This window comes from Wickerhamomyces ciferrii, contig 00027 (genome assembly GCF_000313485.1).
Source record: "Wickerhamomyces ciferrii WGS project CAIF00000000 data, strain NRRL Y-1031 F-60-10, contig 00027, whole genome shotgun sequence".
In the NCBI taxonomy this organism is placed as follows: Eukaryota; Fungi; Ascomycota; class Saccharomycetes; order Phaffomycetales; family Wickerhamomycetaceae; genus Hansenula; species Hansenula ciferrii.
This window is the reverse complement of record NW_011887713.1, coordinates 73,210-89,647: the sequence shown is the minus strand read 5'-3', so window position 1 is coordinate 89,647 and position 16,438 is coordinate 73,210. Positions and strand designations below refer to the sequence as shown.

The 16,438-nt window shown below is 32.6% G+C and overlaps 10 protein-coding genes across 10 annotated transcripts; 5 read left to right on the top strand and 5 right to left on the bottom strand.

Annotated features, from left to right (window-relative positions):
* Positions 1-147: 147 nt before the first annotated feature.
* Positions 148-1,023, top strand: BN7_1220 (uncharacterized protein; the record flags this gene model as incomplete). The annotated part of the gene is made up of 1 exon (XM_011278174.1): positions 148-1,023. The coding sequence occupies one exon, from the start codon at positions 148-150 to the stop codon at positions 1,021-1,023; it is 876 nt and encodes a 291-aa protein (XP_011276476.1).
* An 847-nt stretch (positions 1,024-1,870) lies between these two features.
* BN7_1219 (uncharacterized protein) lies at positions 1,871-2,863 on the top strand (the record flags this gene model as incomplete). Its single annotated transcript, XM_011278173.1, has 1 exon — positions 1,871-2,863. One exon carries the CDS (start codon positions 1,871-1,873, stop codon positions 2,861-2,863), a length of 993 nt encoding a protein of 330 aa, XP_011276475.1.
* Positions 2,864-2,942: 79 nt separating this feature from the next.
* MCM21 (Mcm21p) lies at positions 2,943-3,902 on the bottom strand (the record flags this gene model as incomplete). Its single annotated transcript, XM_011278172.1, has 1 exon — positions 2,943-3,902. The coding sequence occupies one exon, from the start codon at positions 3,900-3,902 to the stop codon at positions 2,943-2,945; it is 960 nt and encodes a 319-aa protein (XP_011276474.1).
* A 252-nt stretch (positions 3,903-4,154) lies between these two features.
* On the bottom strand, positions 4,155-4,913 carry BN7_1217 (uncharacterized protein; the record flags this gene model as incomplete). Its single annotated transcript, XM_011278171.1, has 1 exon — positions 4,155-4,913. One exon carries the CDS (start codon positions 4,911-4,913, stop codon positions 4,155-4,157), a length of 759 nt encoding a protein of 252 aa, XP_011276473.1.
* Positions 4,914-5,326: 413 nt separating this feature from the next.
* On the top strand, positions 5,327-6,445 carry BN7_1216 (uncharacterized protein; the record flags this gene model as incomplete). Its single annotated transcript, XM_011278170.1, has 1 exon — positions 5,327-6,445. One exon carries the CDS (start codon positions 5,327-5,329, stop codon positions 6,443-6,445), a length of 1,119 nt encoding a protein of 372 aa, XP_011276472.1.
* A 722-nt stretch (positions 6,446-7,167) lies between these two features.
* BN7_1215 (RNA-binding family protein) lies at positions 7,168-8,223 on the bottom strand (the record flags this gene model as incomplete). Its single annotated transcript, XM_011278169.1, has 2 exons — positions 7,168-7,913; positions 8,166-8,223. The coding sequence occupies 2 exons, from the start codon at positions 8,221-8,223 to the stop codon at positions 7,168-7,170; spliced, it is 804 nt and encodes a 267-aa protein (XP_011276471.1).
* Positions 8,224-8,539: 316 nt separating this feature from the next.
* On the top strand, positions 8,540-10,687 carry QNS1 (glutamine-dependent NAD(+) synthetase; the record flags this gene model as incomplete). Its single annotated transcript, XM_011278168.1, has 1 exon — positions 8,540-10,687. One exon carries the CDS (start codon positions 8,540-8,542, stop codon positions 10,685-10,687), a length of 2,148 nt encoding a protein of 715 aa, XP_011276470.1.
* A 45-nt stretch (positions 10,688-10,732) lies between these two features.
* On the bottom strand, positions 10,733-11,893 carry PPE1 (phosphoprotein phosphatase methylesterase 1; the record flags this gene model as incomplete). The annotated part of the gene is made up of 2 exons (XM_011278167.1): positions 10,733-11,687; positions 11,790-11,893. 2 exons carry the CDS (start codon positions 11,891-11,893, stop codon positions 10,733-10,735), a joined length of 1,059 nt encoding a protein of 352 aa, XP_011276469.1.
* A 744-nt stretch (positions 11,894-12,637) lies between these two features.
* Positions 12,638-14,119, bottom strand: BN7_1212 (allantoate permease family MFS transporter; the record flags this gene model as incomplete). Its single annotated transcript, XM_011278166.1, has 1 exon — positions 12,638-14,119. The coding sequence occupies one exon, from the start codon at positions 14,117-14,119 to the stop codon at positions 12,638-12,640; it is 1,482 nt and encodes a 493-aa protein (XP_011276468.1).
* Positions 14,120-14,961: 842 nt separating this feature from the next.
* On the top strand, positions 14,962-16,374 carry BN7_1211 (Formyl-coenzyme A transferase; the record flags this gene model as incomplete). Its single annotated transcript, XM_011278165.1, has 1 exon — positions 14,962-16,374. The coding sequence occupies one exon, from the start codon at positions 14,962-14,964 to the stop codon at positions 16,372-16,374; it is 1,413 nt and encodes a 470-aa protein (XP_011276467.1).
* Between the last annotated feature and the right edge of the window lie 64 nt (positions 16,375-16,438).

Sequence of the window (16,438 nt, the reverse complement as noted above, 5' to 3'; positions counted from 1 at the left end):
TGAAATTTGAATTCCGAGAAAATTAAAAAAAAAAAATTAACCGCTATCAAACAAATTAACATTTCAAAAGTTGATCAAACGACCTTTTTGGTTATGATTTATAAGGCATTGACTAAGGGTTGGGTGATTTGAAGATAGGGAGAGAGGATGTCCAGTGCTAGTGTGATTCACAGGATCAAGGAGTTTGATCAGAAAGTGCTTGATAAAAAGTTATTCTTGGGAATTTATCCCATAGTGTTTATAATAGGTTTATCTATACGGGTTTTATTATCAGATGAATTACTTTCAAAATTAAGATCTTCATATTGGGTTTCTGAAAATAATATATTCAATTATGTATTTGCAAATCATGGGATTAAAGTGTTTACAACATTATTTATAATTTTGTTTATATCGAAAATTACACTATCAGAATTGAAAACTTATAGATCACCAAGTTTATTACCTAGTGGGATTGAAACATCTAATGATTTTAGAACAAGAAGACTCATTACAAGAAATTTCAAGACTAGTATAGGTCATGGTATTAGATATGGTATAATATATTTTGGATTGATTGCATTATTTACATTGAAAAATTATGGTTCAACTTCAACAGGTGGTGAATGTAAACCAATTGATTTAAAGAGATCTTTAATAATAACTTCATGTTCATCAGATGAAAAATGGGTACCTGGAACGTTAAATATTTCAGGACATTATTTATTCATAGTTACACTAAGTTTATCACTTATATTTGAATTAAAATTATTATTAGATTATAATATTGATTGGATTGAACAAACTATAGATGAAGAAGATGATGGCTTAGGGTTCTCAACTGAATTGAAAGCTAGTATTCATATCATTGGATGGTGTTCTATTATTACTTTACTAACTATTTTAGCATGGGTTGGTGTGCTTTCAGTAACGGCAATTTTTTATCATACATTGATTGAAAAAATAATTGGTTTAACTCTAGGTTATGTTATCCCAGTTATTAACTATATCTTTATTGTAAAATTCTTTGAATCATATGTATAAGTTGAATTGGAGTTGTTTAATGTATAATGGAATAAATTGTCCCTTAAAGCCACATAGCTGACAAATTTGACAGGTACCTTATTAAGCTTTAATGTACGTAATTACAACCGCGTAATAGACCTAAAGAACCACACCTTTTTCAACAACAACAACAATCACAAATGATTAATACGTATCCTATTTACCCATTGTAGTATAACAAGACCAACGGAGACCACGCTCTTAAGTGTATTCTGTGACCGATCAAAGCATCTTCAAGCATTATTTCGAGGATCCACTGCACTTTTCTCATCGTTCAAACTTTCACTTAAACACCCTTAAAAGCTTGATAGAAACGATTATAAAGTAGTGAAAAACAGCTTCCCATACAAACCATACACGTAGAAACCAATTAAATCATCAAATAACTCCTAATTCACCATCTTCCCTTCCAAAATTCCCCTTTGATTGTTCATTTCCCTTTGTTAAATCTCATCGGGTCTTCGCAGATCAAAAAGTGTCCCAAAGCAGAAGCCCCAAAGTGTTTTTTTTCGCATCAAGAAATCTAATTTTAATTTATACCCAGAGATGAAATTACGAAAAATTTAAATTTATATCGTGTTTTTGGTAAAAGTTGTTGAGTGATCAATATATAAAGGGTTTGAATCCTTCAATATTCATTTGATAGACTTGTTAATACCCTTGGTGTTCAATTCTTAAGGTTCAGATAATTCTTGGTTAAGGATTTCCATTTGGTTAAATAATAGAGTTTAAATAAACAAACCAACAGGGGTCCACTCCTTATTTCAATCGTTCATCAACGCATCAACACCACACATCTACAAATCCCCTTCCATTACAAAACATCATGATCACAATACTCGATGCTGAAACACAATTCAGACAATTCATCGATTCAAAATCATTCTTATTTATATATCCAATAATTTTTTTAATTGGTGTTATTATAAATCTTATATTACCACAAAAATTATTTGAATATTTAAGAGATAATTCATCAATTGTATCTTCTGATAATTTCATAAATACTCATTTTGCATATAAGGGGAATCATATATTTGCTATATTATTCACTGGTGTCTTTATTATAAATATCTTACAAGAATTTAAATCTCATCAAACTCAAATCCATCAATCTAATAATAATAATAATAAATTACAAAATGAAAAATCAAAAGATGAAGAACTTGTTCGATTATCATGGCAAAAATTTAAAAACTTTACAATCAAATTCACTTTAAAAATATTCATTTTATTTTTATTATTCTATATAATTGATCATATCTTTATATTAACTGGTGGAAGTTGTATAATTGACAAGGCAGTAACAAACATCTTGGCCAAATCAAGTAAATCCTTAGAACAATGCACAGAATATAACGGAACATGGGTAAAATTGAATCAAGGTTTTTGTTTAATAACACCAGAACAAATTAGTCGTAAGATTGCATCTGCACAAATTTGTTATAAATATGGTGAATGGGAAGGTGGATTTGATATTTCTGGACATTTTTGTTTCATAACTACATTAAGTTTAATACTTTGGTATGAATTAAAAGAATTAAATGAAAGTTATTTTGAAAATGATTTAGAAAATGATTTAGAATCTCAAAAAATTGGGGTTGAAGATGGTTCATGGTTTAAATTTACTGTTACAAATGTTGTTAGATGGATTGTATTAGGTTGTTTAATCTTATGGATTGAATTATTATTAGTTACTGCAATTTTTTATCATACTACATTGGAAAAATTATTAGGTTTAATTCTTGGTTATGTTGGACCTTTTATTTTTTATCATTTATTACCAAATATTCCATTTTTACATAGTTTTATTTATTAAATTGAAGTTCAGTTCAAGTTAGGTTATATATAATATCATTAATTCATTAAAAAGTTAATACTATACTGAAACATTTCTTTCATGAAGATTCTAAACTTGTAATAACATCACGTATTCTTTTCTCAAATGTCTTTATATCACCTTTTAAAACATTTGAAATTCTTAATTTTTCACTTTCTGTGAATCCAGATTCAATAAAACATGATTCAATTTGATCAAATGATAAATTTAAAATAACCAAAGTTTCAATATCATGAATTTTTAATCTAAATTTTAATACATCTAATGCTAAATCTTTTTCCATATTTTTAATATTATTACCCCAATCATTTCGTATTCTTTCCACAATTTGATGTTTATAACTAATCTTACTTAAATCATCTCTTAATTTACAACAAAATTCATATAATTTATAATCACTAAGATCATCATAATCTTCAACCAGTTGTTCTAATTTTAAATAAATAGGTATAGTATGTTTAAAAATTTTCCATTTTAAAGTTTTAACATTTTTTTCAAGTATTAAATAATGTGGTGTTTCAAATTTAGATTCTGTTTCATTAAAAATTTCAATCCTTATACCAAGTAATTCTCTTTTGATACCCTTAGAAGGATCTGATACAGGGAAGGCAGTTATACCAAACATTCTATAGATATTTTCCAAAAGAATTTGATCCAATTTTGCTTGTTTTTGTTGAGCATGAGATACCTGAGATGTAACGGCATGGTTTGTATTCTTTTGATTTGTTTGTTGTTGTGTGAAATATTTACTTATTGAACTATCAAAATGTTCATGTCTTGCAGGTTCAGGTATTATATATTCTTCTTGAAATTTTTTTTGTCTTTTGGTCAAAGATTTTGAGGGTGGTGAATCAGGTTTTTCATGAGTTACTGATTTGTTTAATAGTGATTGTAGCTGAGTCATGTTGGCCAACAAGGGTTTCTTCTTTTTGATTTTTTCCATTTCCTTCATTAAATCGACTTTTTGGGTATTAAGTTGTGATACTGGAGAAAAAGAGTTAACAAAAGCCATTCCCATATAAACTAGGACCTATTTTACTCACTTTCATGTTCCAGAGACGCGATATCCGCCTCATAATCCTCTACTGATGCCATCTTCAAGCAATTAATCGACAATTGTTCAGAAGATTCCAAAAAAGAAGAAAAAAGTGTATATTATATAGAAAATCCATGAAAGCGTATAGATAAAAAAAGTAAACAAACATTCGCGACGCCAAATATAAAAACCAAACAAACATCACCAAAATAAATAAATAAAACCTCCAAAAGTTCAATAATCAGCTTCATCAATAGCATGGGCCATCCAGATCATGTCACCACTATCGATGGTATTCACTTCTGAGTTCGATGGACTGGTGGTGGTATTCAGATAATACATGGCAACTTGAGCCAACTGTGCAGCAGTGATTGGTTCCCCAACTAAATTTGCGAGATAAGCTTCATGGAAAGTATTGGCTATAAAACCTGAAAGACGTGTGGCAAGTGAATGTCCACTTGATTGCAAAACGGATCTATCACCAGCTAGTGGCCCAGGACGAAGGATGAAAAGTTGACCAAAACCAAGTTTTTTCAAATCATCTTCAAGTTGTTTTTTGATTCTAAAATATGGGAAAAATGTTGATAAAGCACTATTATTCATACTTGTGATTATAATAAATGTTTTAACATGATTCAGCTTAGCGGCTTTAGCCAATTCAAGATTTAAATCATGGTCAATGGCATGTTGTTCTTTCAATCCTCTAGCAGCACTTTTGGTTGTACCTAAACTGGAGAAGACAATGTCAATCAGTGGAATTTCAGAAATAATTTGAGCCCATTTAGCGGTGTCTGTTTCAACTATAGGAATGATTTTATCAGTGTCATATTCAATGACAAGCTCTCTTCTGGTAAGGACATAAACTTTGTGAACGTTGGCTGATTCTGTTGCAGACTTGAGAAATTCTGATCCAACTAAACCGGTACCACCTAACACCAAAAGGGTATGACTTGGCTCTTCATATTCAGTTAATGGCTCATCTATGTGGTTCATGTTGTGTTATTAACAGCAGTTGGAATTTCTGGTATGATAGTGATGTTGCTCAAGCGCTTTGAGTTTAGAAGTAGTTGAGTAATTTGAAGCAGTTTTTAAGGTTTTTGGAAATTGTGTTTTTTGTGGACAAGTAAATAAAGAAAGTTACAAAAATTACAAAAAATGATCTCAGATCTATTTCTACAGAAACAGGAAAACGATTATTACGGAATGATTTTTTCTTTTTTTCATTTTTTCGTCTTTGTGTTTTTGTGTCTTTGTGGTTTTGTGGTTCAACAATTCCGTTTTGGTCCTGGTCCCACTTTATAATGAATTTTTATAAAATGATTCTTGACATTTATGTGACAACATGATCTTGCAGTCTACAACTCAATATTGTTTAACTACTATCTACATTAAATTGCTACTTTACTATGTCCATTTTAGAACCATCTACCCATACAAATATCCCAGATCATACAAATACCAAAAATCAAGAATCCACCAATGATGTTGAAATCAAATGTACTATTGCATTAGATACATTTGAAGATACCCTTCCATTAGCTGCTGAAGATCCTGAACCAAGAGAAACTGAAGACGGTGAAGCTTATGATCCATTGCATCAAAAATTAAGAGCTGAAAACTTTGCATTAGCTCAAACTGGTTCAAATATATTAATTGTCGGTGCTACAGGTTTAGTTGGTTCAAGACTTGTAAAATTCATTAAAAGAGTTAAAGCTGATAATCAAGTCATTTTTGTTTTAGCTCGTCGTGCTTTTGTTCAAGAATGTCCAGGTGTTATTGTTAACATTGTTGATTCTGCTTTGTGGGGTGAAGAAATTGCCAAAATTCCAAACTTAACAACTGTTTATTGTGCACTTGGTGCTAGACCTCCAAATGGTGGCTATTTATCAGAAGCTTCTATACCAGTTAATGAGTATTATTCAGTCAACCACAATATTGTTCATCAAGTTGGATTTGCTGCTAAACGTGCTGGTGCCAAAAGATTCATCTATACAAGTAATCACTCCGTTCAATCCCCAATTGCCAGAATTTTTGATAGAAGAACCAAGATGAGAAGAGAAATTGAAAACGATCTTATAAGCTTAGACTTTGATAATGTTACCATATTAAGACCAGGTCCTTTAGTTGGTATGAGATTAAAAGCTGGTAGTTTAACTGGTATTAACTGGCAAAGTCTTCCAGAAGGACTTATGATTTTATCTGCTTTACCAGTCTACTTCATCCATCCATATACCCCATTGGCAATCGTTAATTTTGGTACTAGTGTTGGTAAAACAGGTGCCATGTTATTAAAAGCTGAATCAACTAACAAGGTTAATTACATTTATCTTTGTCAAGTTATCCTTGGTGCTGCTGCTTACAATGCTTTTAAATCTGAAAGATTGATGGTGTCATTATATAAATTTTTAGAACAATTTACAACTGATGAAGAAGAACCCGTGAATGAAGAACAGCCAGCAAATGAAGAGGAAGTCAATGAAGAATTAGGTAATAATGTTAACGGATCGGATGAAACTCAACAATAGATCAGTCATTTATCACAAGAAATGGGAATTTTAAAAAGTATTGTGAAGTGTTTTTAGTAAGGTTATCATGAAGTTTTTTTACAATAAAATATGAAGTCATCTCATATGAGTAATTCAATAAATGCCAAACTTTTATTGTTTTTATACATATAGTAATTATGTAGATTATCACGATCGAGAGGAGATCAGCCTTTGAAAATCATACCGTGTCGTATGTGCTTGAGTTTCTATTTGTATAATAGACATTTTATATCACAAGGAATGTTATTTGACAAGGATAGCTTTTTTAGCTGTTTTGTGCATCGAGTCTTCAAATATGTTTCATTGATATCCTAAAATATGTTAGTAAATTAGCCAGTTCTGAGGGCTTTCATTATTAATTTTAAAGTAAAAAAATGATCGTTTGGTTCCCTCCAGTAAGTTCTGAGTATCCCTAAATTTTTATGAAAATAATAAAATAATCCCATTTACATTTGTATTCCACGCTCATTCGTTCAATAATAACTATAGAAATAAACTTGATTTGTTTTTTTTTAAAAAAATAAAAGTACAATATTGGTTGATTTTTGCCAAATAAAAAGAATAAAAAATAAAACCCTAAATCTTCAAAATAATATAAGAAAAAAACACATAGCTTTTCTTTAATTGATTGTAAACCTCCTTCTTATAATAATACAGAACTCAAAACTATTTTTTTCCAATCTTGAAAGAAGTTATAAAACTTAGTATCTACCTGGGGATCTGTCTCTGTTGAAACCTCTGTCACCACCAAAGTCTCTACCTTCATCTCTTGATCTGTAACCACCATCGAAACCACCACGGCCACCTCTGAAACCACCACGATCACCAAAACCACCACGGCCTCTGAATCCACCTCTGAAACCACCACGGTCACCAAAACCACCACGACCTCTGAAACCACCTCTGAAACCACCACGGTCACCGAAACCACCACGGCCTCTGAAACCACCTCTGAAACCACCACGATCACCGAAACCACCACGGCCTCTGAAACCACCTCTGAAACCACCAGTACGGATTGGTGGTGGGTTTAAATCTTTTTCTAAACCTAATGGAGAACCTCTGAAGTCAGCACCATTTAATTTAGCAATAGCATCAGCTGATTGTTCTTCAGTTGGGAATTCTAAAACACCGGTACCATCGTTATCTCTGGTGTGAACGTTAGCATAAGTAACTTCGAAACCTTGATCGACAACGAAATCTTTCAAATCTTGCCATTGAGCACCTTCAGCAATACCAGTAACTAAAACTCTGTGTCTTTCTCTTCTAGCTCTTGAGAATTGAATTTCAATTGGAGCATCAATGAATTGTTTACCGTTTAATTCTTCAACGGCTCTTTTAGCATCATCAGCGATGTTGTATTCAACGAAGGCGAAACCGTTGTTGATAACAATTTCTTTAACTTCACCAATTGGACCAAAGAAATCTTTGATTTCTTCTTCTTTGACTGGAAAACAACTTAGTTAATAACATGTTCTTTTTTGCAAAAATTTTCAAAAATAAACTCATTCTCAATAAGATCAATGTCTCAAGGAAATTATTATTCAAAACGATTTCTCATCTCACCAGATTTTTGCATTCTAATTCATCTTTTCTCTTCAACACACCCCCTTAGAAAGTGCGCGCTAATGATGAAGCGATGTTTAGAAGCTCAAAACCCCCAGTTAAAAGATCCCGCTGTGTGGAAAAAAGTACTTACTGTCAAATGGAAGAGGTCTGATAAATAATCTAACGTCTGATAATGGAGCTTCACTCATTTTGTATGTTTTGTTGTTGTTCAATGGTTAAAAGATCTAAAAAGTTTAAAAGTGGCGATAGTTCTGCTTTTATTTCAAAATCTGGGAAATAAATTTTGCACTGCACAGTTTTGAAAAATGAAAATCATCTGCGCGAACCATAACAAGAAAATACCCGGGGCTTCGAACCAGTATAAGTTTTGAACTTTTATATGGTGATGCTGGGAAATTAATCAGTTGGTAATCTTGGGGATAATCACGGAGATTTCATATTGAAGCTAGTGATTGGACTCATTCAACCCACAATTAACTAGACTAGACAAAAGGAATAATCATCATGGGTCATTTAATCACAATTGCCACCTGTAATTTAAATCAATGGGCTTTAGATTTTGAAGGTAACAGGGACAGAATCTTGAAGAGTATCAAAATTGCAAAAGAAAGAGGTGCTACCTTAAGAGTAGGGCCTGAACTTGAAATCACCGGTTATGGATGTCTTGATCATTTCTTAGAAACAGATTTATACCTCCATTCATGGGAAATGTATGCTTCTATTTTACAAAATAAGGAAACTTATGGGATCTTATTAGATATTGGCCTTCCTATTATTCATAAAAATGTCAAATACAATTGTCGTGTATTATCATATGATGGTAAAATATTGCTCATCAGACCAAAGATATGGCTAGCAAATGATGGTAATTATAGAGAAATGAGATTTTTCACACCATGGCAACGCCCAAGATATGTTGAAAACTTTGTCTTACCAAGATTAATTCAAACCATTACAGGTCAAGAATCTGTTGATTTTGGAGATGCTGTTATTTCAACTTTAGATACTGTCATTGGTGCTGAAACTTGTGAAGAATTATTCACTCCAAATGCTCCACATATCGGTATGACATTGGATGGTGTTGAAATCATTACAAATTCATCAGGTTCTCACCATGAATTACGTAAATTACATACAAGAATGAATTTAATTAGAGAAGCAACTGCTAAAGCCGGTGGTATTTATTTATATGCAAACCAAAAAGGTTGTGATGGTGATAGATTATATTACGATGGCTGTGCTTCAATTGTTGTCAATGGTGAATTAGTTGCACAAGGTAAACAATTTTCTTTAGAAGATGTTGAAGTTGTCTCAGCTACTGTTGACTTAGAAGACGTTCGTAGCTACAGATCACAAATATCAAGGGGATTACAAGCTACTCATACAGAAGCTTATAAAAGAGTCAAGGTCCCAGTTGAATTATCACCAACCTCGTTAAGTTTTAATCCTAAAATTGTTCCATCAAAACCAAAAGAAATATTTTATCATTCACCAGAAGAAGAAATTGCATTAGGTCCAGCTTGCTGGTTATGGGATTACGTTAGAAGATGTAACGGTGCTGGGTTTTTCTTACCATTGAGTGGTGGTATCGATTCATGTGCTACCGCTGTTATTGTTCATTCAATGTGTAGATTAGTTGCACAAGCAGCCAAAGATGGAAATCAACAAGTCATTGCAGATGCTAAAAGAGTTGCAAACGTTAAAGATGAAGAAGCTGAAACTTGGTCACCGACAGATCCTGTTGATTTTGCCTCAAGAATTTTCCACACAAGTTACATGGGTACTAAAAATTCTTCAATTGAAACAAGAACAAGAGCTAAAGAATTAAGTGATAAGATTGGCTCATATCATGTTGATTTGAACATGGATACATTAGTTACTGCTGTTGTTAGTGTTTTTGAAGTTGCAACTGGTAAAAAACCAGTTTTCAAAGTCTTTGGTGGTTCACAAACTGAAAATTTGGCTTTACAAAACATTCAAGCTAGATTACGTATGGTTTTAGCATATTTATTTGCACAATTATTACCTTGGGTTAGAGGTCGTCAAACTGGTGGGTTATTAGTTTTGGGTAGTGCCAATGTTGATGAATGTTTAAGAGGTTATTTAACCAAATACGATTGTTCAAGTGCTGATATAAATCCAATCGGTGGTATTTCTAAAACAGATTTGAAAAAATTTATTGATTATGCTAGAGCTGAATTTGAAATTCCAGTTTTGAAAGAATTTTTGGAAGCTACACCAACTGCAGAATTAGAACCAATAACAAAAGAATACGTTCAATCTGATGAAGCTGATATGGGAATGACTTACGAAGAATTATCAGTTTTTGGTAGATTAAGAAAAGTTCAAAAATGTGGTCCATATTCAATGTTCCTCAAGCTTTATCATGAATGGACACCAAGATTAACACCAAGACAAGTTGCTGAAAAAGTGAAGAAATTCTTCTTCTTTTATGCGATCAATAGACATAAACAAACTGTTTTAACACCAAGTTATCATGCTGAACAATATTCACCAGATGATAATAGATTTGATTTACGTCCATTCTTAATCAATCCAAGATTTAATTGGGCTTCAAAGAAGATTGATGAGATTGTTGAACAATCAGAAAAGGGAACTACTGAAGAATTAGAAGAATTAACAGTTGAATAGAATTAATTCTCCCAAATTTTTGACGTATATAAACTAGTTTATAAATTATTTTTTAGAACCCCATGTACTCTTTATAATCACTTGTCTATTATCATTTCTTCTCCAAAAGTCTATAATTGTTATGGCTGTTTTGGATGGCGTATCTTCTTGCAAGAAATGTCCAGTATCTTGGAAAACCACGAGTTGATATTTACCTTGCATTTGTCCAATCATTAATTCTTTATCTAAATTATCTGTCCCTGCTAAAATCAACAATTTTGAAGTTGATAAATCAACAAACTTTTTTGATAATCCAGTGAACCAATCATGCCAATAATCTTCGGTTTTATGAAGATCCATTATCCATTCAAATTTCCCAGTTTTGACATTCTTTTTGAAATATGAGGGTATTGATATCAACGCAGATTCTCTATTTTTTACATGTCCAAGTTTTATATGCCAGCTGATCGCATCTTCAAGTGTATTGAAAGTCTTTGGCAAGTTTTTTAAATAAGTCCCCATAGAATCGAGCGCGTATATAGCAATATCCTCAACTATATCAAACATACCAACACCTTTAATACCAGCATCTTCAAGTTGTGCAAAAGCATTCGTTACAATAGATCCACCCAGACTATGACCAAAAGCAAAAATTGAGTTTTTAAGAGTGTGACGTTTTATGAGCTCCTTAAGAACCCATATAAAATCATCTGTGAAGGCTTTTAGAGAAAAATCATTTGGGTTTGAAACGATTTCTGTTTGTCCATGACCTCTAGCATCGAATGAGAAAACACCAGCCACTGGATCATCATTTGATCGATTTTCTTTGGACATTTGTTCTCTAATAGTACGCGATAGTAGAGCGAAACTTAAACCTGAAGATCCAGCACCATGATGGAATATAAAGACTGGAGATTTATCGTTTTTTGGTGGTGTGAAATATGTGTTGAATTGATTACCTTTATCATCGGTATAAACCTCATTGAGATCATAGAATTCAGACCATTTTGGATAGACAGTGCTTTCGGTAGTATTAGTACATAATCAATGGGTCAAATATCAAACAACATACTCATCTTTAACCACTTCATTGAGATTATCTGAAGGACTGGGTTTAGTGAACACTTGCTCACCAGATTCTTCACTTTCTTCACTAAAATCAAATCCTAAAGCTTTCTCTGCATCTTTGAGCTTTCTTTGAAACAGTTTACGTTGAAAATCACTCATATTGAACACTATTTTAAAGATCAATGGCTGAATCTATCTCCTCTAGTTCCTGTTGTTCATCAAAAGATGGTGTGTTTTAGGAATATCAGCTTATACGCCAAAATCAGTCCAGCGTCTGCCCGAACCGCTTATCGTACCGCCCATACCAGATTTAGCTAAACAAAATTCAAATACTATTGAATCTTGATTAATTTCTTCACATATTTGAGTTCTCCCAATTGATACCAGTGATGATTATAAGGATGATAGATATAAATGTGATCATAGGCTAAACCGTTGTTGCAAACTGATGTGGCTGTAATATTGGTATTTGATTCAGATCATGAGGCTAGAATGAGCTAAAGTTCAAAAAGGATTCTTTATGGAAATTAATAGACCAAAAACAAATCAGAAGGATTTAGAATCCTCCATCCACATGCTTACCAGACTACTAGATTGACAAAGCTTCCAAGGAAATTAGAAGATCTATTTGTCAGTTCCGAAGTTAACAATCATTAGAATGATCAAGACAATAAAAAGAGAAAGGAAGCACTAAAAGAAAAGAACGAAGATATGTCGGTATTACTGATTATTTCTATCATGAAAAATTCCAAACCACTCTGCTAGATTAAGGCTAGTTTATCAATTAGCTATTTATTCGATGATAACTTTAAACTTGTGATATAAGCTACAGGTACTTCAACAGTGCTTTTAATTTATTATTTTTATTATTTACAACACTTTTACCCACCAAAATATAATACTTCATAAGTAGAAAATAAAATCATCAGATTCATCTCCTCTAGCATCAGGTCTCACGTCACCTTTTAACAAACGAGCTTGTTTTTTGTTATTCTCACGTCTAAGATAGAACCCTTGTGCACAATAGAAAAAAACTGCAACTATTATACAACCCAAAGAAAATCCATGTCCTAAAGTATATTTAGGTGAATCATTAGATCTATAAATTTGACCAATAACCACCCCTGAAATATTACCAATTGAAAGTTGGATACCAACAGAAGTTGCTCTTTTCAAATCACCTGCAGTGTTATTATTCAACCAACTTAAATTCAAACCTGGACCAGCAAAAGCACCAACTGTTAAAATGAAAACACCACCCATTTTAGCAGCGTTACCTGATGAAGCTAATAAGATAATATAACCAATTATCGGGAAACATGCAGCACATAATAAGAATGGTAATCTTTTTTTGAAATAATCAGAAGCAGATGCAATAATGATGAAAGATATAGATCCAACAACATAAATAGGAATTGTCAATAATTGAGTTTTTAATATTGAATAACCCATGGCTTTAACGATTTGAGGTAAGAAAGTTGAGAATCCAAAAAACACAATTTCAGCACAAAATTGACTTATTGAAGAGAGATAAACCTTTGGATCTTTGAAAGCAGCTTTGATATCTTTAGAATCTTCCTTTGGAGGAGCTTGATCTTTAATGAAACTCATTTCTTGCATTTGTTTTCTCTTTAAATAATATGCTTGTTCCTCTTCATTTAAGAACCATGCCTTTGTCATATCATTTGGTAAAGCAGAAAGAACAAGAATAGCACCAGTAACGGAAATACAACCTTCAATGATAAACAACCATTGCCACCCTTTTAATCCATGCAAACCATCCATTTTCAATAAACCATACGCTAAAAGACCACCTATTGCCCCAGCCAAAGCAGCAGCAGTGAATAAATATGAAACTCTATAAGCAAGCTCACCTCTTTGATAAACAGAAGCCAAATATAATGTTAAAGCCGGGAATAAACCACCTTCAATTAAACCAAGTAATAGTCTAATAACAACCAACCCACCAAAGCTTTTAACAAAACCTGAAAAAATACCAACTAAAGACCAAGATAAAGTTAATGTTGCAAGCATAATAGCCGGTTTAACTTTCTTGAAAACAATAGAACATGGAACTTCCACCAAGATATAAGTAACATAAAATAAACTAATGGCAGCACTGTACTGTGTAGATGACAAACCTAGATCATCTATTAAACCAGCTGAAGCCGCATTACCAATGTTTGAACGATCCAAGTAAGCAATAAGATAAACCCAACCAATTATTGGTAGGATAACTAAATCCATTTTACGTAACATCTTTTTTTCCAACTGTGGATTGAAATTTCCATCAAATTGTTCAACAGATCCAGGAACTGGCTCTAAATGATCGATATTGATCTCTTCCACTTCATGAGACTTCTTTTCTGATATTGATGTAGCCATTTTGATATATTGTTACAGAAAACTTGTTTGATCTAACGTTACACTAAAGTACAGAAGCTAGTAAGACAAGGATACCATTTCTTTATATACAAAGCTCATGATTGTTAGATTATTATAATCGATAGATATCATGTATACACAACAGCACAACAGCTATCTGGCATTAAGTAAAAACCTAAAGATTAGATTAATTCACGAATTTCAAAAGCTGTTAGTATATGTAGTTAATAAAGAGCGAACTACTATACAGATAAAGAATGGAGTACATATACCAAGCCATTGTCACGCAGTAAGAGCAAAATCCAAAGTACTAGGGTCTACAAAACCTGCCACTCACTATGATTTAATTAACGGATTTAACTCTTTTATCCTTATGCCTAATCAAAAATCTATTTTCCGCACAGGTTATCAATTCTTATCACACGCACTGCTTATTAATCTTTTGATATCACCAGCTAAAATTTTATCTCCGTGATTGAAAACATTGATTTCTATGTCTGATGATTTGTTGATGTTGCATCGTATTGGCCCATGATACCATTACCAGAGTATGAATCAGATGGTGATTATAATCATGGTGATTTGATTTGTTAAGACTCATATGCAAAACGTTTGTTATCTTTGTTAATGCTTTCTACGCTTGTGTTGATGTTGATGCTCCCATCTCCCAACATTCGTGGAACAATGGAATTGAATTAAAGTTTGCTTTTATAACTTCATTAATACCCCAAGATGAACTCGAACTTGAACTCGATATTATAAAATATATCTTTTATTCAGAAGTACAACAATTTCAACACTCAATATAGTAATAGCTAAAATTATTTTGCTCATTCAATACGATGGGTGCTTTTCAAGAATTAATGGCCATAAGAGGTGTCAATCCTCCAAAAGATGAAGAAGTTCATATTACTGGCTCTGACCCTATATACAAAACACCATTCAAACTAGGTGAAACCACTGCTCAAGTCTTAGCTGCATGTGGTGTTGCTGCCAATGATCTCTGGGAATTGAAAACAGGTAATCGTCAAAAAGTTTCTGTTTCTGTCGAAGCTGCTGCTGGTGGATTAGATGAAAAAAACAATAGTTTAGCAAAAGACAATAATGGTCAATATCAACGTATTGAAGGCTCAGAATCTATGAAACATATGGTTCGTATGACTCAACCTTGGGAAACTGCAGATAAGAAATGGTTCCTACCTCATACAAATTTGAAACATTTAGAAGAACGTGTTTTAAAAGTTCTTGAATGTGAAAGTACTGTTGAATCTATTCAAAATGCAATCTCCAAAAGAAATGCTCAAGAATTAGAAGATTCAATTGCAAATGCAAATGCCTGTGGTGGTATTTGTAACACTGAAGAAGAATGGTTAAAACACCCTCAAGGATCATATTTGTCATCTGTCCCAGTTGTGGAGATTGATCGTTTGTTTGATAGTGCTAAAGAATCATTGCCGGATAATAATGATATGCCACTTTCTGGAATACGTGTTTTAGATTTGACAAGAATTCTCGCTGGTCCAGTATGTGGTCTTACATTAGCTGAATTAGGCGCTGATGTATTAATGGTTACAGCTGAAAAATTACCACAAGTTAATGAATTTGTTCGTGATACAAGTCATGGTAAACGTTCATGCTTTTTGGATTTGAGTAAAGACGAAGATGCATCCAAATTAAAAGAGTTGGTGAAAGAAGCTGATATCATAATAGATGGATACAGACCAGATAGATTAGCCGCTTATGGGTTCGGTGTCGAAGATCTTGCAAAGTTAAGACCTGGTTTAATTCATGTTTCAATCAATTGTTTTGGATCTGGTGGACCTTTTGGTTCTAGAGCTGGATGGGATCAAGTCGCTCAAGCCGTAACTGGTATGTGTGTTAAGCAAGGTGAGGCTATTGGATCTAATAAACCAGAATTAACACCAGTATTCGCATGTGATTATGTTTGTGGACGTTTAGGTGCTTTTGGTGCAATGTTGGCATTGAAAAGAAGAGCTGAAAATGGTGGGTTCTATTCTATTCAAGTATCTTTATGTCAAGCTGCAATGTTACTACAAAGACAAGGATATGTTAACAATTTTGAAGATGTATTGGGTAAGATCTCAGAGAAAACATATGAAGAATATCAAGTTTTCGAAAATGATACTAGTTATGGTGATCTAAAAGTATTAGGACCAGTTCTTAAATTGTCTGAAACTCCTTGTAAATGGGTTAGAAAAACACCTAAATTAGGTGAGCATGAAGCCAAATGGTGATTAATTAAAAAAGTTTACATTTGTATTTAGGAATATAATATAACATTAAAATATAAACACACAT